The following is a 21700-nucleotide window of genomic DNA, read 5'->3' on the forward strand; positions in this document are numbered from 1 at the left end:
ACCACCCCCTCTCAACACTTACATTTTACAGAGAAGGAAACTGAGGCCCAGAGAGGGGAAGATCAATTTCCCATAAATCTCCCCACTTACCATCCCCTCCCTCCACAACTTTCCCTTAAAACAAAAAAAATTTAAAAAACAAACAAACCAAAACAATGAAACAAAACAAACCAACACATAGGGAGGCACTATGATATAGTAGAAAGAACACTGGCTCCAAAGTCAGAGGGCCTGGGTTCAAATCACAAAATTTGATGCTTACTACTACCTATATGACTTTGAGTAGTTCATTTAATTTCCTTGGACTTTGGTTTCCTCATCTGTAAAATGAGTTAGTGTTAGACCAGATAGACTCTGTGGTTCCTTCTGACTCTGAATGATGAGACCGCTTTGATAGTTTGGTGAAGTCTATGATCCCCATCTAATGTTTTTAAACACATAAAATAAAATGCATGGGATTGAAAGGAAACCACATTATATTGAAATAAAGATGTAATTCCCCTGCTTTAGGTAGAGGTCCTATGAACCCTTGAAATTACCTGTATCTCATCATAAGGGATACTTCATTCAGCACCTGTGTTCCACCACCTCACTCCCCATATAAACATGGAGAAGAACAGAGCTTTTCCAGTGCAGATTTAGATGAAGAAATGATGCTGAAGGCCATGTACAGTCCAAATGGAAAGTGTCTGGAAATTGATATATTGCTTAGTCAGACAGGGCTGTGGTAGCAGCTCACAGAAGAGATGCAGTTATCAAGGAAAGAAGATCAGCTCTAGTGGGAGCCACAGCCTCCATCTGTGCACAGGGTCCAGGCCTTGCTTTGGAGGACTAGCTTGTGGAGCTGGCTTAAAGCTGTCTAGTGCATAGGGAGTTTGTAGGAACTGCCATAGGGCGGGTGAGCAGAAGGTAGAAAGAAAAATATTAAGGTTCCTGAAGTTGTGCACTTGGCTATTACTGGCTCAATAATTTGGGTAGGATAAAGAATGGATTTAAGAGTATTGGATTCTAATTCCAGTTCTTAGCTGTGTGACCTCAGGCAAGTCTCTTACCTTGTCTTAGCCTCCATTACCTCCTGAAAAACAAGGGTCACTTGTTTTTCTTTCCTTCCCAGGACTATTGTGAGAATCCAATGTAGAAATGCTTTGTAGCTATCAAGCAGTGTAGGAATATGAAGTGACCCTGGAATCCTGAAAGTAATACCAGTAGAATGTCGTCTTTGGAATACAGTGCTCAGCTGGGAAGGGAATGCTTCCAGTGTGCCTTTCCTCCCAGAGGGGCATACCAATAGAAAGAAAGTTGGCCACTTTGCTGTTCAGTTGTTTTCCCAGTTGTTTCTGACTCTCTGTGACCCCATTTGGGGTTTTCCTGGTAGGGATTCTGGAATGGTTTGCCATTTCTTTCTCCAGTTCATTTTTTAGATGAGGAAACTGAGGCAAACAGGGTTAAGTGACGTATGCAGGGTCAGAGCTAGTAAGTGTATGAGGCTAGATTTGAACTTGGGAAGAGGAGTCTTCCTGACTCCAGTCCTGACACTCTATCCATTGCCTAGCTTCCCCAGGTTGGCCACTACCAGAATTTTTTCTATCAGAACAATTCGTGAGACTGTTTTACTAAAGTCAATCAATAAATATTTACTAAATGCTTACAATGGCCAGTCACTGTATTAAGGCTAAGGCTTACTATTATTATGTATTATTATATTATATTCATATTATATTATTATATATTTGTATCGTTATCATCTAATTTTATCTTCTTTGATGGCATTCAAACAGTCATGGGACAAGTTGCTATCCTAATATTTTTTTATATTTAATGTTCTGTAGACTGTTGAGCCGGTGGATAAAATAGCTGCTTTTTGTAATTGAATAAACAGTTGTGCTGTAAATTTCTGTTCTCTAGGCTTAGAACATGTCAGGAGGGACAACTCCAGGAGCAGATGGGACAACAGAGATGATATGGACTTCATTCTCTTCCCACATGGCTTTGTGTCTATCACTTGGTCTCTATATTTTGAAATCTATTCATTCCACTGAGTTTGGAGATTTGAGTATTCAATATGGTGACATCTGTTTAAAAATTGTTGTCCTCATTCATTCATTCAACAAGCATTTATTAAATGCTCAGGTGCAGAGCTTACGAAGACAAAGTCAAAATTGTTCCTGTCACCAAGTAGCTTATGTCTATTGAGTGGGAGAGAGGGGGAACAACATGTACGCTTATAAACAAATGCAGAACACTTACAAAGTAAACATTAGGTAATTTTCCAGAGCAGGGGGAGAAGGCTGGGTAAAGGCATGGATATCATGCTCAATTTGCTTGGAGGGTTAGCTAACATACTGGATAATAGGGATCCAAAAAGGTCTTGAGAAACTAGAGCATTGGATTGAGTTGAATGAGATGAAATTCAGTAGGGATAAATGAAAAATTTACATTTGTGTTAAAAAACTCAACTTCACAAGTGCTAAGAAAAGGAGGATTAGTTAATCAGCACTGTGTGGTTTATCTGGAAGAAATCTGGGAGGCTTAATAGACTGCAATCTCAATGAGTCAGCAATGTAATATGGCAGCCAAAAAGGTCTGTGCATTCTTGGGCTGGGTTGAGAAAGATATAGCTTCCAGCTATCAGGAGGTGATAGTCATTCTTTACTCAGCTCTAACCACCTCTGGGATTTTGTGTTCAGGTCTGCCACCTTTCTCAGAAGGACCCTGATAAGCTGAGGGGCAACCAGACTGTAAAAGGGCCTTGAATCCTTCCATGTGAGGATCATTTGCAAGAACTGGGAATACTTACCCTGGAGAAAAGAAGGTTCAGGGGAACTTGACAGTCATCTTCAAACATCTCTATGTGAGAGGGATTCTCCTTGCTATGTATAATCTCAGAGGGCAGAGTGGGCAATGGAAGTTTAAAAGAGGACAAATTTCAGCTTGATGTCAGGAAAAAACAACCAACCACAAAACTTCCTACCAATTAGAACTATCTGAAATTGGAATGGCTTGTTTTGGGAGATAGAACACTAGGCTTGGAATCAGGAAGACTCATTTTTCAGAGTTCAAATCTGACCTCACATAACTTACTCTCTGTGTAACCCTGGGCAAGTCACTTAACCCTGTTTACCTCAGTTTCCTTATCTGTAAAATGAGTTGAAGAAGGAAATGGCAAACCACTTCAGTATGTTTGCCAAGAAGACACCAAATGGGGTCATGAAGAGTCAGACTGAAGAGCAATGACAAATTCCCTTTTATTGAAGGTCTTCAAGGGTAGATGACTGTTTATTGGTAGTGCTTTTTAGTAATGATTCCTTTAGGGAATGAGTTGGTTTGAATGAATGCTTGAGGACCCTCCCTACTCATAAATCTGTGAGGGTATTTTATCTGTCATCCAGGTCAAACCTTTCATTTTACAGAGACCCAGAGAAACAAAGGCACTTACCTAAGACCACTTCCTCAACAAGACAAGTCTACATTTTCTTCAGTGCCTGTTCCATGCTAGACATTGGGGTAGCAAATATTGGATTGAAGATTGGTTTAAGAGCCAATACTTACCCTGGAGAAAAGAAGCTTCTGGTCTCATCTCTGCCACATTACTTGCTGTCAGTCAACAAGCATTTTTTTATTAAGAGTCAACTTTTCGGCTAGTCACTGGGCAAGTTGCTTACTTCCTTCTGCTCTGGGCCACTCTCTATAGAGTTTCAGGGGCCAACCTTTATTAGTAGAGGAGATGTCCTCAAAGGGGAGTTATTATACTAGTGAAATGACAGGTCCAGTCCCTCTTCCTCTTCCTCCCCCTGGATGCTAAACACTGTGGACTCAAAGACTAAAACAATTCATCCTCTGCCCACCAGGAGTTTCCATTATATGGTGACATTATAACATGTTCTCAAATAAGTATTTTTGTTGTTGTTCAATCATTTCAGTTGTGACTGACTCTTTATAACCCCATTTGGGGTTTTCTTTGCAAAGATACTGGAGTGGTTTGCTATTTCCTTATCCAGCTCATTTGACAGATGAGGAAACTGAGGTAAACAGAGTTGTGACTTGCTCAGGGTCCCACAGTTAGTAAGTGTCTGAGACAAGATTGAACTCAGGAAGATTAATTTTCCTGACTCCAGGCCAGGCACTTAGTCCACTGTGCCACTTAGCAGCTCATGAGCATATACAGATCAGTATAATATAAGGAAAATTGAGGGTAAAGAGGGGCAGAGCCAGGAAATGCTTCATGAGCTTGAGTTGAGCCTTGAATTTTTTTTTCCCCTTTTGGAGGGCAATTGGGGTTAAGTAACTTGCCCAAGGTTACACGGCTAGTTTGTGTGTGTATGTGTGTATGTGTGTGTGTGTGTGTGTGTGTATGTGTGTGGGTGTTAAGTGTCTGAGGCTGGAACTGAACTCAGGTCCTCCCCAAACTCAGGTCCTCCCGACTCTGGGGCCAATGTTTTACTCACTGCGCCACCTAGCCACCCCCCAAAAGATAAGGATTTTGAGAGCAACTTAGGTTTATGTAAAAAACAAGGGAAAATAAGCCTAAATTAACTAGATTAGAACTGTCAAGAAGGGGAATGGGCTGCTTCAGGGACTAATGGGTCTTCCATCCTTCAAGAGTCTGAATAATAACCACTTGTTGGGTGTGTGTTATTGGGGGCAGCTAGGTGGCACCATAGTGCACAGAGCTCTTGACCTGAGATCAAATCTGGCCTCAGACACTGTGACCCTGGACAAGTCACTTAACCCTGTTTGCCTCAGTTTCCTCATCTGTAAAATGAGTTGGACAAGGAAATGGCAAACCACTCCAGTATCTTTGCCAAGAAAACCTCAAATGAGGTCACACAGAGTCAGACACAACAGAGTCAGCAACAACAATGGAGATTTCTCTTGAGTATGTGTTAGAGTATATTGCTACCGAGACCCTTCCCAACTCTGAAAAATTCTGTGGAAGAGGGCATGTGTTCTAGGTTTCTGTCAGTGCACAAAGGTGACAGGCAGGAGGTGGAATTTGAAGACTTTCTAGTGGTTCATCTTGCCTGGAACATGAGTCTATGAAGGAGGGAGGACTGTGAAGTAAGGCAGGAATGATGAGTGAGAACCCTACTGTGAAGGGGCTTAAACTGTAGGCAAGGAGTTTATATGTTATCCTGTCAGAAGTAGGAAGCTTCTAAAGGCTTGCTTAGTAAGGAAGGAACCTGTCAGAATTGTGCCTTGGGAAGATAGGCTTGTATGTACCAACAAAAGGACTAGATCTGAATTTCCATGAGCTGGGTTCACCTCTCACCTCTGACAGTTAACAAGTGTGACCTTACACATGTATTCCTCTGCGTTTCAGCCTCTTTGTTGCTTAAAAAGAAGGACTTGGACCAGATGACCTCCAAGGTTCCTGACTGTTCTGAATCAATGGTTCTCTGATCTCTGTGGGAGATTGGAGAGGGGAGACAGGAGGCTAGGAGGCCAGGCAGGAGGCTATGATAGAAGATCAGTTGATGAGAACTGAACAAGGCTTGAGATAACTGACTGAATATGGTGGAGTGAGAGAGAGGGAAGAGGGTGTGAACTTGGGTGACCAGGGTACATGACCTGAGAGACCTTCTACCTCTGACTCTATGTTTCTGCACTTTATTTCACTTCAAGAAATAATAAAGGCCAATTGAGTGCTCAGTCATGATTGTGAGGGAGATGGGCTTACACCTTGAAAGGGTGGTGATCAGGAAAGCCTTGCTGGGGCAGAAGAAAGGAGGAGGAAAAGGAGAAGGAGGTGGTGCTCAGGGGCTTCACAGAGGTGACACAGATGAAAGAAAGGGAGGAGCAGGAGCTTGAAAGCGTATTGGGAGGGGGTGGGGAGAGACCTAGCCCAGGCTTTGTTTCTTGTTTATTCATGAAAACATTTCTGCCTTCATTGTAAACACACCTTGAACACACACCTGGCTTGTATACCTCACAGCCTCCCTTCATGCAGTGCCTTCTGTTGGGCCTGCCTAGCACACAATTGTTGAATCCAGATAATGGGACTTAAGACATTGTTGGGGGTGAGGAGGGTGGTAATGATAAAAAGACCTCTTCTAACTCTGCCTGAACACCACCCTTATTATTCTCAGCAGAGTATAATGGATTGGGAGTCAAGAGACCACCAACAACACTACCCTGCTGTATGACCTTGGTCAATTCCCTTCTCTCTGAGAGAATGATGCCTACCCAGTCAGCCTTGCAAGAGTGTTGTGAGACCCAAGTGCCACCCTGTCCAGTAACACCTTGTTGGTATAGTTAGGGCCATAACAGTTCAGAAAGGAGATGATTGAGGGCTGGTTGGGAAAGGCTTCCTTCCCAGGGTATGTGGAACTTGGACAAGGCCTTGAAAGATGGGTAGACTGAGGGGAGGAGAGTAATGATCCTTTTAGAGAAGACTCCAAAAACAAGGTTAAGCTTGACTCATAGGGGCCTGGGGCCCAGTTTGACTCCAGCTGGTATCCCCCTTCCTAGGTGCCAGGGTACTTGTAAGTTTGGATTGCTTAGGTGGAAAGGAGTTGGAGGGAGTGGGATGGGTGCTAGGGGCACCCAGGGCCTCAAGTCCCAGGTGGGATTGTAGTAGAGATGAGGGTGAGTCATAAAGAATGAGTCAAAGATTCTCCCACCCTTTCCTGCAGGGCTGTTGCAGAACTCAGTGGGGCAGAACTTCAGAAATGAAGGAGAAAGAAAAAAGAGAGAACAGCAGAGAAAGGAAGCACAGGCTGGACTGGGTGACTTCTTACTCCAAAATTCTAGGATTTTCTGGGATTGGAGGCAGAGAGATGAAGGAGAGACAGAAACAGCCAGACACACTGGTAAAGAGGGGAAGATAAGGAATGGTTGGACTAGACTGCATTCTGCCGAGGTCCTTTCCAACTGATTTGGAGAGATCTAGAGATTCAGAGATGGGGAGAGGCAGAATGAGATAAAGGAGAATTGTAGAGGAAGAGATAGAGGCAGAGGTCTGAAGGAGGGTGGAAAGTCAGAGCACAGAGCTGATGCAGCCTGCACGTGGCCAGCTTCCCTTTGGGCTGGGCTGGGCTGGGCCATCTAGTGCCTGCGGAGCTGGGGGGCGGGGTGGGTGGGAGGGAGGGGAGAAGGTTGGCAGTGTGTCCAGCACCAGGCCCCCAGGGCTGTGGGCTGCGGGCACATCGCCCAGCTCCCTGAACAGGCTGAGCTGCTGCGACTGCAGTCAGCATCAATCACCCTCCCCGCCAGTGGGGGAACGAGTGAACCGGGAGCAAGCGGGGGTGTCTAGAGCGGAGTCTGCTCTGCAGAGGGAGCTCCCCCTCCCCCGTCCCACCCCGCCCGGAGTGGGGCAGCCCCCAACCCTGGAGGAGAACGGAGCCAAGAGGTCTTTCCCCTCCCCTCCTAGGATGGGGATGGCCCAGCCCCAGGTAGGAATGATGACCCAGCTGGGGAGGTAACTTGCTTGTGAATAAGCAAATAGGATCCTGGTGGGCCTGCCGACCTCTGGAAGGAGCATGCTGGGGAGGTGGGAGTTTGCAGACTGTGGGGGAGGGGAGGAGAATTTTGCCTCATTTTTTTCTGCCCTTTGCTGCCTCTTTCTGTCTCCCAATCCCCTTGTCTATCTCTTGGGTGCTTTGGGTTAGAGTTGCTGGAGGTGGGAAGGATTGGACAGGGTGCTTAGTCTACTGATGGAGACTGGCATCTGGAATGAAGCCTGGCTGGGCGCTGGGCTCCCTAGGTCTTGTCCTCTCTGGTCTTTTCCTTTGTACTAAAGGTCCAGAACCTCAAGAGTAATCTGGCTTCTAAGTCCTAAGAGTTTTATCTGTGTGGTCTGCAGGCCTAAGCCCTCCCAGAATCCCTTCACTTTTCGTCCTCCCCTTCTTTCTTTGGGTCTGGGTCCTTTTCAGTCCTCCTCCTTCCTTCCCTCTTACTTCGGTTTCTAGACTATGACTTTCTGTCCTGACCACCCTGGGTCTTGCCTTGGTTCCTCTCTCTCTGGCTGGGCATTGGTCCTGGTGCTTGGTGGGAGGAGGTGGGGGGGTTGTATGGTTAGAGACCCTTCATGGGATGTCACTGGACACAGAATGAGAAGGACCGATGGAATCCCTCAGGTGCTATAGATAAAGACCGTTGATGTGGTTGTGGAAAGAATATTGGAGTTGGAATTGGCAGCTTGGCATTTCCATTCTAGTTCTGATGGAGTTGGATGAAATAATCATTAAGCTCTGGCATGCTGTAATTTTGCCATTCAGGCTTTGCCAGTCAGTCAGGCTTCTCTTAACCAGTCTGTTTTTCTTGCAAGAACCTCAGATTCTGCCCTCAGCACTCCCCCACCATATGGCATCTTTGGGTTCAATCTCAGGTTTTCTCTATTGAGCTCTCTCACTCTTTCTCTCAAAAAGAGGAAGGAAGGTCTCTGGGATAGGCAAATTCTCCTACAGCCTCCTGGATTTCATGTTGCATTGAGCCAGCTTCACCCCACCCAGGAGTGTGTCCCCCTCAAAGGGTCAATGCTAGAGGCGTAAAGAGGCCAAGAGTAGTTCCCCAGAGGAGGCCAGTGGGAGAGCTCAGTGTGCTTAACCCTGAGCCAGAGATAACAGAGGAGGCTGTGTGCCCATGGCCAGATGGAGCTTGCACTAGAACCAGTGTGTGCCAACCTCCTCCCCATGAGTACTGTGGGCCCCAGGAATAGATGGGTGCTACATGGTGCCCAGGCCCAGCCCTGAGCCCCTTTGCCTGGCAGACTTGAATCTGCCAGACGCTGAAGTATCATCCCTGGTATTCATAGAACTCATATTTTTTTCCAAGTTTCCCATTCAGTGTCTCCAGACACCCCTGGGAAGCAGGTAGTGTGAGAATGATTGTCCCCATTTTATAGAAGAAGAAATCAATGCCCAAAGAAATGCTCCACATACACAGTGAGTTAACAGGCAAACCTTGGGACTAGAACCCAGGTCTCCAGACTCCCAACCTAGTTTTCTTTCCATATATCAAGACTCAAGTAATAATATTAAGCCATATTTCTATAGAGTTCTAAGATTTACAAAGCTCTTTCCTCTCAGATGAAGGAACAGAGGGTTAGTTATCTATGCAGCATTGTGTATAGAGGGCTGGGCCTGAGTTTGAATTCTGTCTCAAACACTGTGTGACCCTGAGCAAGTCACCTTACTTTTGAACCTTAGTTTCCTCAGTTGTAAAATGAGGATAATAATGATAGCACCTATATCACAGGATTATTGTGAGGCTCAAATGAGGTAATATATGCAATTTACAAGCCTTAAAGAGCTGTATAAATGCCATTGTTATTAATTGCTTGGTAGAGATATAAAAGTGTGAGGTTGGCTGTGTACTATATAGTGTTAATTACAATCCTTAGGATGGTCATTGTTGTGATATGTGTGAGATGAATGAGCAGCAGGTATGTGTTTGACCCTCCGCTCTGCTGGTTTCTACTCCCTGGGTGACCTTGAGCGGCTTCCTCCTCTCTGGGTCATAGGAAATTTATGAAAATGAAGGAGGTAGAAGCTGATTTCTAAGGTTATTTTCAGCTTGAAATTCTCTGGCCAAATGTAGCTGCATGGTCTCCAGACCCATCTTTGGGACTTGGTGCTTAACCAAACCCTAGTACATGTAACAAATGCCTGCTGGGTGTCTGGTTTGCTTCTCTGTACTGACCCCAGGGGCTAGCATGTGGGGGTAACATTTCTGCTGACTTCAAACAATGAGCAGCATAAGGTGCCTTCTGTCATCCCTGTCCCCGCCTAGTTGATAACAGGGACCATTTGCAGGGGAGTGGGGAGAGAGCATTCCTCCTCGATCAATAAGCATTTGTAAATGTGCTCCAAGAAGTTAGGAAATTATATATACATCTATACACTCAAGTAGAAAGCTCTTTACAAACCTTCAAGTGCTATCTATGTAAATGTTAGCTATAATTAGCTAACATTTCTGGCTGCAAAGATAAAAATGGAATCATCCCTGTTCTCTTGACACATTCTATCAGGGATAACAACATGTCCTCTTGTGTGTATATAAGCATTTACACAATAAACACATATAAAAATTTAATTTCATTTAAAAAACAAAATAAAATAAGGAGGGAGGGGGTCGGGGATGGCTTCCTATAGAAGATGAAGCTTGAGTTGGGACCTGAAGAAAGGAAGAAGGGGATTCTACAAGGTGGAGGGAGTACATTTTAGGGATGGGAATGGTCAGTGCAAAAACATGGAAATGGGAGATGGGGTGCTTGGATGAGGAAGAGCAAGAAAACCTATTTGGCCTTATTTTTTGGAGGCAGATTGTGAAGGATTTAAAAAGACAGAGGAGCTTTTTTTTTTATCCTGGAGGCAGGAGGGAGCCAGAGCAGTTTATTGAGTAGGGGAATAACATGGTCTGACATGCACTTCATGTAAACCACTCTTATCAACTGTGTGGGGGATGGATTGGAGTAGAGGGAGACTTGAGGCACTTGAAAGGCCATTGTAATAGAACAGGTAAGACTGGAAGATGGAGACTTGGGAGGATGGTGATATCTTCAGCAGAAATAGAGGGGTTCAGAAGAGGTGTGGGGGGAAAGATAATATGTTCTGTTTGCTGTCTCAGCAGATGAGGGCTGAGAGGAGGCAGCTCTTGTCCCATGTATTACAATATCTGCTTTTCTTGCTGTGGATCTGGAGAAAAGAACACAGAATTTAGAATCAGAGTGAGAAGTGACTTGTCCAGAGTCACCCAATGAGTTCTTGGAGAGGCAGGCTTGAATGCTGGTGTGCTGGTTTTAAGTCCAGAGCTTTCTCTGTCAGCCTTTGCTGCTTCTCTGTGCCACACCACATGGCCAATGCAGCATCTTGTCATGAGAGCAGTGACCTTGGAGTTTGGAGATCTGGCTTTCTGTCTCAGTTTAGCTATTCACTAGATGTTCCACTCTGAGCAAATCTTTTCTTCTACCTGGGCTACAGTTTCCTCATCTTAAAAAAAAGAATAATGACAGCACCACCTAACATCACAGAGTCGTCAAGTGGAGCAAAGAAGATTACATATATAAAGCACAATATAAATGGGAACCATTATTTTTTAAATAAACATTTATTGGTCTCTCTCTCTTTTTTTTAACATCACCCTCTATTTCCCAATATACACTACCTCTTTCTCCCAGACAGCTATCCCTTAAAACAATCGAGGGGGAAAGAAAACAAAACAGTTCAGCACAATTAACCTGTTCATTGAAAAAGAATGACTGTAGTGTTCTACATCATAGTTCTCCTCTGCTGCCCCATCTCCCTACCAGGGAGAGAGGGAAGGGCCTTTTTATCTTTTCTTTGGAGCCAAGCTTGGTCATTATAATTTTACTGCATTGGGTTTCAATTGTGGCTTTGTTGTGCTTTTCATTTATCTTGTAGTCATTGTGTCCATTGTTGTCCTGGTTCTGCTTACTTCACTCTGCATCAGTTCTTACAAGTCTTCCTGTGTTCCTCCATAGTTACCATTTCTCATAGCACAGTAATATTCCATTACATCCATGTACCATGATTAGTTTACCTAGTCTCTGATTATTGGATAACAACTTTTTTTCTAGTTCTTTGTACAAAACGTGCTTTTCTAAGTATTTTGGTGAATATGGGACCTTTCTTCTTATCTTTTGTCTCCTTGAGGCATATGTTCAGTAAGAGTATATACATTGTAATCATTTTCTGAGAATCTTTCCAAATTGTTTCCTCAGTTGTTAGACCAATTCACAACTCTGCCATTTGCCCATTAGCTGGTCTTCCATGGCCTGACCAACGTTGGCTCCTTTCTTCTTTTGTCATTTTGGCCAGCTAAAGTGCAGGAGTACCTAAGTGAAGCAGCAGTGAATAGAGTATTGGCCCTAGAGTCAGGAAGACCCCTCTTCCTGAGTTCAAATTTGACCTCAGACACTTACTAACTGTGTGTGACCCTGGGCAAATCACTTAATGATGGTTGCCTCAGTTTTCTCATCTGTAAAGTGAGCTGGAGAAGGAAATGTCAAACCACTTCAGTATCTTTGCCAAGAAAATCCCAAATGGGGCCACAAAAGGTTAGACACGACTGAAAAAACAGCTGAACAACAACAATTTTCTACAGGGCTTGGTGCTGAGTTTAAATGGAAGAGGCAAAGGTGAAGAACATCTGATCCCTCTCTTCAGGGAGCTTACAGTCTAGAAAACATTTCTTTAATGATTGAGGCCAATTTTGTGCCATAAGCTGTGGAGTGGAGAGACTGTGGTTTATTAAGGGCATCAAAGCTGTTTTTGTGAACAGTAGAATGCAAGTTGTTTGAGGACAGGGATTGAGGCTTTTTGTATTTTTGATACCTAGAACTAGTAGCTTAATAAATGCCTATTGAATGAATGTATGTGAATTTTTCCCATCCTGTCTAGAGTGGGAATTGGACGGGTACAGGAGATTGGGGTAGCCTGAGTCTGACTTATTCATTTATTTATACAGTATTAAATCTTTACAGGATAAATTGGGGGGTTTCTTCAGCCCCCTGCTAATCTGGTTCTCAGTTCACAGTGAAGTACAAAGAAATGATCATAGGTTAAGCATAGGTTCTAGGTTTCAAACTTGTCTTTCATTGAAGATTCTTGGTTGTTAACCAAGAACTCCACATTATAAGGTTGTGGTTAATTGGGGATTTCAGGTCATGAGACAGTGAATGAAAGTTTAACTTCCATCCAGTTGAACCAACATTTCATAATCACTTATGTGCCATTCTAAAGGGCGTACAGTTGTAATTAATGTGCCATTTAAGGCATGTGTGTGTGAATGGGACAGGGAAGGGTAGTCGTATCAGAGAATTTGTCCTTCTTTCACTGAACATGAGGGTACCCCATAGCAAGATAGTGGAAAACTGTTGGATCAGTATGTGAACCCATGCATAGGCCCTAGGAGAAGTGACGGTCAGAGAAAAGTGTAAGAGTCAGGTCTGTCCCTGTTGAAAATAGGCCAGCTATAGAATGAGAATGAACCTGAAACCAGACCTTAGTGTGAAGGCTATTTTTGGATGAGACTGAGATATGGACCTTTTATTTGGGCTGGTGGGTGCAAACTTAGAACTTGGGAGTCCAGAGATGAATAGAAGGGCCCTAACTGGTAGTATAGAGCTGCTATCCAGGGGTGGGGAATCTGTAGCCTTGAGACCCACATGTTGACCCTATAGGTCCTCAAGTGCAGTCCTTTGACTGAATCCAAACTTCACAGAACAAATCCCCTTAATAAAAGGATATGTTCTGTAAAACTTGGACTCAGTCAAAAGGCTGCACACAAGGACCTAGCAGGTCACAGGTTCCCTACCCCTGTTACCCTTACCTTCTTTGCTGCAGTAGAGAGGGAACTGGGCAGGACTGTTGGGTAAACCTAATATTACCATGTCCTTTTCTAGTATTACCACCTCTCCTCCTTGACCTCCTTAGGCACAGAGCTGTTCCTAGCAACTGTGTCAAATTCCATTGATTGGGGGTAGAGGGCAGACTTTGGGAAGATTGAAGATTGGTCTGTGTATCAAGACCAGCAGTGATGAGACCACCTCTTCTACTTATGGGGTGTAGTCACACCCAGGGAGGCATGGCCCATCCCTTCCCCAGAGAGTTAAGTTAACCCCATCTGTTGCATAGCTGGGAAAGGAGTATGAAAATGGGGAAAGGTGAACCTTGGGCCCTGGCAGAGGGGTGCTGTGGCTCTGGGATGGTGGCCAGCACCCCAGTGAAGAAGGGTGATGGTTGTGCTGTGGATGTGGAGACCCTAATGTGGGATCTGTAGAGGACTGTGAGGGTATAGGGTTGGCTGCTATTGATGTGACCCATCAGTTGTTAGTAAGGGATGAAGCCCATATCCTACCTTTTGCCAGAGGCCTTTCCTAGTCCCTGGTGCTAGGGCCTTCCTCTTAAGAGTACCTTACATTAAGTTTCTGTGTATCCTGTATGTATCTGGTTATTTACATGTTATCTCCCCTATTAGAATGTAAGCTCCTTGAGGGCAGGGGCAGTAGAGTATTTTTGCCTTTCATTGTATCCTCAGGGCTTGGCTAAGTTATAAATACTCAAGAAATGCTTGTTGACTGACTGACTGAAGGAATACCTGTGCTGTCAAGCCCTCTAAATTTTGGTCCCCAGGGGCCAAGGAATAATAATTGCTGACTTTTTACGTAGCTACTTCGTAAAGAAATTTTTATTCTCCAGTTAAGGAGAGAATATTGAGACCCAGAGGGGAAAATAACTTGGCCAAGGTCACTCAGTAAGTCAGTGATAGAGCTGGGAGTGGTAGAACCCAGGTCCTCTGATTCTCAGTACGAGGCTCCTTATCCTTCATCAAAAAGGGGTTGCCCCCTATGGGAGAGCTTGTCACCACGAGCTAGAGAAGCATCCTGTCCCAGAGGCCTGAGGCTAGAAGTCTGGCTGGTAGGGCTAAGGGTCTGTCCTCTGCTAACCTGTTTCTGTCTTTCTGTTCCCTTGGTCTTTTCTGTCCCTCCCTGTGACTCTCCATCTGCCTCCATCTGTCTCTTTCCCTCCCTCCATCTGTGGCTCCTGCCCCTCCCGCCCCTCCATTGCCATCATTCCTATACTTCTTGCTCCCATCTCATACCCTTATTTATGCCTGCTCAGGCTCGCTGGTCACCATGACAATGGAGACAGGCCCTGATGCTGAGGTGAAGAAAGCACAGGAAGACCCTCCACCCCAACCCCCACAGCAGCTTGAAGCCTCCGCAGCCTTCACAGGCCCTGCTGGCCATCCTGAGGCAAACTCCAACGAGAAGCAGGGCACCCAGCCTGATCCCAGGCACTCGGAGCAGGTGAGTGTCCTGAATTGCCAAAGGGGCCTCACTGTGTGCCTGGGGCTGGCCACAGGTCCTTCTTCCAAATCCCATGGTCAGCAGGGATGCTGAGAATACAATTTCCCTGCTCTGTGTACCAATGGGATATTGGTTCTCCTCAAGCCTGCCTACTCTGGCTTACTGAACTATTCACTGGAAACAATTCAAATCAGTCTAATTCAATGAAAATAAACCAAATTCCTAGAAGATCAGAACTGGGAGGGGCCTTAGAGATCATCATATTTCTAACTAAAGACATTGAGACCCAAAAAGTGGAAGGAACTTAATCCAAGGTCACATAGGGACTAATAATAATACCTGATTTATATAAAAATTAAAATTAAAGTTTTCTAAAGCACTTTATATATATTTCCATTTATACTTCACCACAACCTTGTGAGGTAGGTACCACAAACATTGGTTATCCCTATTTACAAATGAGGAAACAGACTCAGAGAGATTAAGTGACTTGCCCACAGTCACATAGCTAGTCTCAGAGTACACCCAGGTGTGCTGATTTCTAGTTCAGAACTCTTTAAAAGAAACATGTCAAAGCTTGAAGGAGCCTTAGAGCTCTAATTTGGATTAGGTTCTCATTTTATAGGAAAAGAAACAGGTTCAGAGAAGGAAAGGTCATATCGACAGATAGGCCAGGTTTCCTTTCACCAAGGCCATTTTTCCTCCCTGCACACCCAGAAGACATTCTACCCAGTTCAGTTCTTCAGGTCCATGTGTTATCCACCCTAATTTTACCAAGGGCAAGGCAAAAGGAGAATGCATGAGTCTCTTCCCTTTAACTGCCCACATTTACTTAAGGAGGAAGGATCCAAAAGCTTTTAGCAAAATAGTTTGGTAACTGTGTCTCAGTTTGTAAACGTTATTCTGTCAAGGAGTCCATAGGCCTCAGCAGAGTGCCAAAGGATCCATGATAGCAAAGAAGGATGAGAATCCCTGGGCTAAGGAGACAAAACTGGCAGTAGAGGCATTGGAAGTCACAAAGAGAGCTAGCTGAGGCCTTAGCCCACACTCTGTGTACCTGCTACCTGGTACAAAAGATTGTCGAGCTTTGACCAAAAAGATCCCAATGTACGGGCTCCCCACCCCAGGTGTGAACAACTGACAGAGAATGTTAACATTAGCACATGTTTTAGTTCTAGATATTTTCCTTTATAAAAACTATAACTTGTGGAAGAATCCTTAAGTTTAGACCAAAGTCTCTGAGTGGGAAAGAATCTCTAAGAGCAGGAATCCCCTTCGAAGCATTCCTGAGAAGTCATGCAGCCTGGGCTTGAGGATGCTCTGTGATGGGAGTTCACTTTCTCCCAAGATCACCTAACCCTATCATTAGACAGTAAGGCTTGGGGCATTCTTCCTCTTGCTGAGCTGAAATCCTGGTCCTTTGGGCCTTCCTCTTCCCCTCCCCCCTTTTGCCTTCAGAGGCTGAGCAGGACAAGTCTAGAGAAGAGATGTAATGGGGGGCGGTCTAGTCTGTCTTGTAGCACAAACTGCTGGGAATGTGGAAGAGGGATCAGGTGTGTTCCATTTAGCTCCAGAGGGTGGAGTTAGAAGAAAAGTGGGAGAGTTTTGGGCCCACATGTTTAGTCCCATACAAGGAAGAACTTGAGAAATCTCAGCAATGTCCAGCAATGGGGCAGGCCACCTCGAGAGATGCTGGGAACCTGAGCTTGAAAAGTGATTCAAGACCACCGGTGGAGGAGAGCTGCTCTGGGTCCAAGAGGGTTATTGCCCAGGACCAATCTATCTGTCCTCTTCCTACTCAAAGATCTTATGAGTCTCTGGGACTGTGAAAGTGTTAGCCTTTCTCCCCTCAGATATCTAATTGCTTGAATCCCTCCTGCTGACTCATTACCTACAGTGCTCTGTGTTTGAGTGCAGACGGAGATGAGCTTACAGCCTGATGGGAGGGCTGGTTCCCATTTCGCTGGTGCTCTCTTTGCCAAGCACTTCCATTTCAGTAGTCCTGGAAGGGAGATTGAGTTGGAATTATTATGACCATTTTACAAAGATAGAAATAGAAGCCTGGAAGGATAAAAGATTTGCTCAGGGTCTCTTAATGGATCATCAGTGGAGTCAGGAATAGACCCTGGGACCCTGGCTCCCAGTCCATGGCTTATCTCACAATCAGTCAATTAATCAAAGGACATTTATTCAGCACATACTATGTTCTTGGTATTGTGCTAAGGTACCGGTAATACAAAGACAAAAATGTAACAGTTCCTGCCCTCTACTAGCTTACTTTCTGAGAGACAGTAAAGTCTCTTTCTCTCAAGGTTGCAGGTAGTTGTGATAAAAGTCCTTTATGTTGCTGCTGCTCTGCAGGGCCTAGACATGGAGGAAAAGGATTATGCCGAAACCGATGGCCTCTCTGATAGGACAACACCCAGCAAGACCCAGAAATCTCCCCAGAAGATTGCCAAGAAATTCAAGAGTGCCATTTGCCGTGTGACCCTGCTGGATGCCTCAGAATATGAGTGTGAGGTGGAGGTAGGGCCAGAAGATATTAGGCTGGGCCTGGACCCATGGGAAGGAAAATCAGTCCCAGTCACTCTGGTGATTCAGTATCAGAGCAGGAAGGGCTCTTAGAGATCATCTCATCCAACCTCTTTATTGTACAGATGGGGAGACTGAGGCCCAGAAAGGGGGAAGGGAATTAACATTTACTAAGCTCCTACTATGTGATCCTCACAACAACCCTGGGAGGTAGGTGTTATTATTAATCCCCATTTTATAGTTTGAGGAAACTGAGCCAGACAGAGGTTAAAGTGACTCCCAGGGTCACATTGCTAGTAAGTGTCTGAAATCTGGATTTGAACTCAAGTCTTCCAGACTCCAGACCTAGTACTTTGTTCCTTGTGCCACCTACAGAAGGAGAGTCAGCCCATTTTCCTCAGGAAGGTGGAACTTTGCCTTTTCTAGAGCTATGTAGGCTGCCAAGTGGATGAGCCCCTGAGGGGTTTTGTGGGGGAGCTAGGAATATTCCTGGGAGCCTGGGCACTGGACCAAGGTCTAGGTGAAGATCATGAAAAGGAGGCCCCTCTGGTGCTACTGTTTGTTCTGAGGGCCACTCAGGATTTGGGACTGAAGTGGAGGGGGGTGACTGCACTTTCTCATACTGTGGGCAGGGTGTTCAGTGTCATCATACTGCTCACCCCTATGGCACTGGCTTGAGCTGATTGGCAGCAGGCCATGCCCGGGGGACTCTGGAAATAGCTGCCCCCACCCACCACCTGGGTGCCCTACTTTGCTGACTTCTTGACGCCGTTTGTGTCTATCCACAGAAACATGGCCGAGGGCAGGTCCTTTTCGACATGGTCTGCGAACACCTCAACCTCTTGGAGAAGGATTACTTTGGGCTGACCTTCTGTGACCCAGACAGCCAGAAGGTACTGAAATTAAGGACCAGGCCTAGGGAGCTTCCTGATTGCTTGAGTTTTCCCTCCTCTGGCTGCAAGCCCCTCTCTGACCTTCTCCCTTTCTCCTTCATTTCCATTCCCCAAATACCTCATTCATTCATTCACTCACTTAGCAAACATATCTGGAGCTTGTACTATGTGTAGGACCCTGTATTTTGCCCCTGTTGGGGACTGGGAAGACAGGATAGATGGAACAGACCTATTCTCTGACCTCACTGAGAAGAGGGGGAAGTGGTAGGGAGCCAGTGGCTACTAGAAGGAGATAAGACAAAGAGATCTATTATACACAATTGAGAATGATAAAGGAACTCTGGAGCTAAAAAGGAGGGGAGATCACTTTCAGTTGGGGGGCCTCAGAAAAGGCTAAAGAAGGAGTAGTCATTTGATAGTAGGGAGGGGCAGGGCTCTTAGCTGCTCTAGGAGCTTTCTGAGGTGAGAAAGTACTGATGCTTTCCGGGGTTGGAATGTTGTTCAGTGCTGACGGGTGGGGCTTGGGAGGAGGAGCTGAGGGAGATAAGTCAGTTTCAGACTGAGCTTATGGACAGCATTCCTAATGATCCTAGGCCTTCCTCTCCTCCTTCAGCTTCCTGCCCAGCTTGTTAATAATAAAACTTTTCTAGACTTATCACACATTATTCTCTGTCACTGACTCTCTGTTCTAGCCAAACCAGACTTCATGCTGTTCCTCACACATCCCATCGCCCAGCTCTACCTGGAATTCACTTTCTCCTCCACTTGACCATTTGGAATCCGGGTTCCCAAGTACCAGCTCCCACTGGAGGCCTTTCTCAACTCCCCCAGCTGCTGGCACCTCCCCACCCTCCCCCATTGTATTCATTTGGTACATATCTTATATAAGCTTATGTACTCATGTTGTCCCCTAGTAGAAAATGTATAGCCCTGACAGGCAAGGACCATTTCATTTTAGTCTCTGTCTCCTGAGCACTTGGCATGGTGCCTGGTACAGCAAGAACTTAATAAATGTTTATTGATTGATTCTTGGAAAAGGTGGTACTTGAGTCGGACTTTAAAGGGTGGGTAGAATTCAGCCAGTAAATGGGTTTATAGGAAGCAGCCTGAGCAAAGGCCAGAGAGGACGTGTATATGTGTGTGTACATAGATGTATGTGTATGCACATGTGTCTATATACATACATGCACACACATGTGGTATAGTCATTCTGTACATTCTAGTTTTTCTTTCTTCAATTTGCATTAGCTTTCTTTCTCTGTCTCTTTATGTTCTTTATATCTGTTCTTATGGAACAGTAATTTTACAGTACTTTGACGCACTGCAATTTGTCATTGGACATGGAGACCATTGACATGGTTTTTCTCCCCTCCCAGTTACAGACAAAGCCATTAGGAATGACTGATATATGTGACCAATGAGTGACTTTTTAAAAAAATCAATTAACAAGAGTTTACTATATGCCAAACACCATGCTAGTGAGTCAGCAAGCATTTCTAAATACCTTCTGTGTGCCAGGTGCTGCACTTAGTGCTGGAGATAAAAGAAAAAGAATGAGCCAGTCACTAACTCTAACTCAAGAAGTTTATATTTTATACATGGAGACAACATGTGCTTATGTAAGTATAAACAAAATAAATACAAGTAATTTTGTGGGGAGAACAACATACTATCAACTGAGAGGGTGATCAGGAAAGGCTGCATGTAGAAGGTGGCACATAAAACGAGTTTTTAAGAAAACTAGGAATCTTAAGAGGCAGAGGTGAGTGAGGAGTGCATTATGAGTATGGACAACATCTGGTCCAAAAACAAATAGATGGAAAGTGGAGTCTTCCATATAGCAAATACCAAGTTGGTTGGTTTGGCTGGGTCTCATAGCATATGTAAAGGGGAGTAGTGTGCAATAAGGCTGGAAAGATAGGTTAGGACCAGGTTGTGAAATTTGATCCTAGAGCCACTGGAGTTGGAATTGGGGAATGACATGGTCACAGCCTTGCTGAGGGGAAGTCGCTTTGGCAGCTATGTGGAAGGGGAGATACTTGAGAACCTGGAGACCAATTAGGAAGCTATTGCAGTAGTCCAGATGACAAGTCTTAAGGGTCTGAACTAGAGTGGTGGTATATGAGTAGAGAGAAGGGATGGACGGGAGAGATGGTGTGTGGTCATCAAGACTTGACTATCCATTGGAAATGTTGGAGAGACAGTGAGGAGTCAAAGGTGACACCACAATTGAGAAGCTGGGTAACTGAAAGGATGATAGTGTCCTGTAATAAGGTCAAGTCAGTAAGCATTTGTTAAGTGTCTGCTTTCTTCCAGGCACTGTACTAACTGTTGTAGGCAAATGAGGAAGTTGGAAGTGTGGATTTGGGAGGAAAGTTGGTGAGTTCTCCTTTATGTGGGATACCCAGTTCAAAATTAGGCTGTTGGTGATATAGAACTCAAGTTTAGGGGGGATAGAGGGGCCCAATATATGGATTTGGAAGGCATATGTGTAGTGCTGATAATTAAACCCATTGGAGTGAGGAGGTCAACATGTGAGTGAGTATAGAAAGAGAACAAAAGAGAGCTAAGGACAAGGCCTTAGGGTATACACACCATTAGGGTATAAGATGGATAATGGTCCAGCAGAGGAAACAGATGGGGGGGGGGATTCTAAACAGATGGGGGAGTAGTGTCACAAAATGCCAGAATGAAGAGGGTGTCCAGGTAGAGATGATAGTCAGTAATGTCAAATGCAGCAGAGAAGTCCAGAGGGATGGAGACTGCAAAGAGGCTATTAAATTGGGCGAAAAGGGGATTGTTGATAACCTTGGGGAAAGCAGTTTCAGTTGTGATGAAGTCGGAAGCCAGATTTCAAGGGGTTGAGATAAGAATTAAAAAGGAAGCAGATGTAAGGCATCAAGGGAGCTTTTTCTAGGAATTTGGCTGAGAAAAAGATGATAACTTGAGGGGATGGTAGTGTTTAATTTTTTTCAAGAGGACTTGGGTGTGTTTCTAGACAGTAAGGAAGGAATCAACAGCAGAAATTGAAGATGAGAGAGATGGCATGATTGTGGGGGCAGTTAGCCAGAGAAAATGGGAGATGTTAGGATTTGTAGTACAGGTAGAGGGTTTGGCCTTTGTAAGAACCACCTTTTTATCAGAGCCTAGAGTAAAGGTGGCATAGCAGCAAGCACCCCAGTGTCCCCAGGGTGTCTGCCAACACAGGTTCTTGGATCTGCTTTGATAAGGGAAAGCAACTCAAAATGGGTTAACAAGCTTACTTTAATTAGTCAGATATGTATCGTTCACCTAGTTCAGGGGAAAAAGGTCAGAACTTCAGAATATACAGACAGAATTATCAAGACAGAGAAACAGATCAAATAGACAGTTTCCAAAATGTCCAACCATTACATCCATACCAAATCAACATCTGGGTTTTTCAAAGCCAAGGGGGGGGTCTCAACAACGGCTTCCCAAAATCCAAATGAAATCACAGAACACTTCTCAAAGTGAGCCCCAAAAC

At 44.8% G+C, this 21700-nt stretch overlaps 1 protein-coding gene across 8 annotated transcripts in view; it reads left to right on the forward strand.

The window, feature by feature from the left end:
- The window catches only part of EPB41L1 (erythrocyte membrane protein band 4.1 like 1), a 104419-nt gene that overhangs the window by 30519 nt on the left and 52200 nt on the right, over positions 1 to 21700 (forward strand). For all 8 annotated transcript variants that reach the window (XM_069077631.1, XM_069077633.1, XM_069077636.1 and 5 more), the window contains exons 2-4: positions 14583 to 14770; positions 17132 to 17296; positions 18091 to 18195. In XM_069077631.1, coding sequence (XP_068933732.1) covers positions 14597 to 14770; positions 17132 to 17296; positions 18091 to 18195 — 444 coding nt within the window. In that variant the 5' untranslated portion in view covers positions 14583 to 14596. The remainder of the gene's footprint in view (positions 1 to 14582; positions 14771 to 17131; positions 17297 to 18090; positions 18196 to 21700) is intronic.

The sequence above is a fragment of the Petaurus breviceps genome, unplaced genomic scaffold, assembly GCF_028583685.1.
Source record: "Petaurus breviceps papuanus isolate PSGF00001 unplaced genomic scaffold, PetGlider_PUasm1.0 90994, whole genome shotgun sequence".
In the NCBI taxonomy this organism is placed as follows: Eukaryota; Metazoa; Chordata; class Mammalia; order Diprotodontia; family Petauridae; genus Petaurus; species Petaurus breviceps.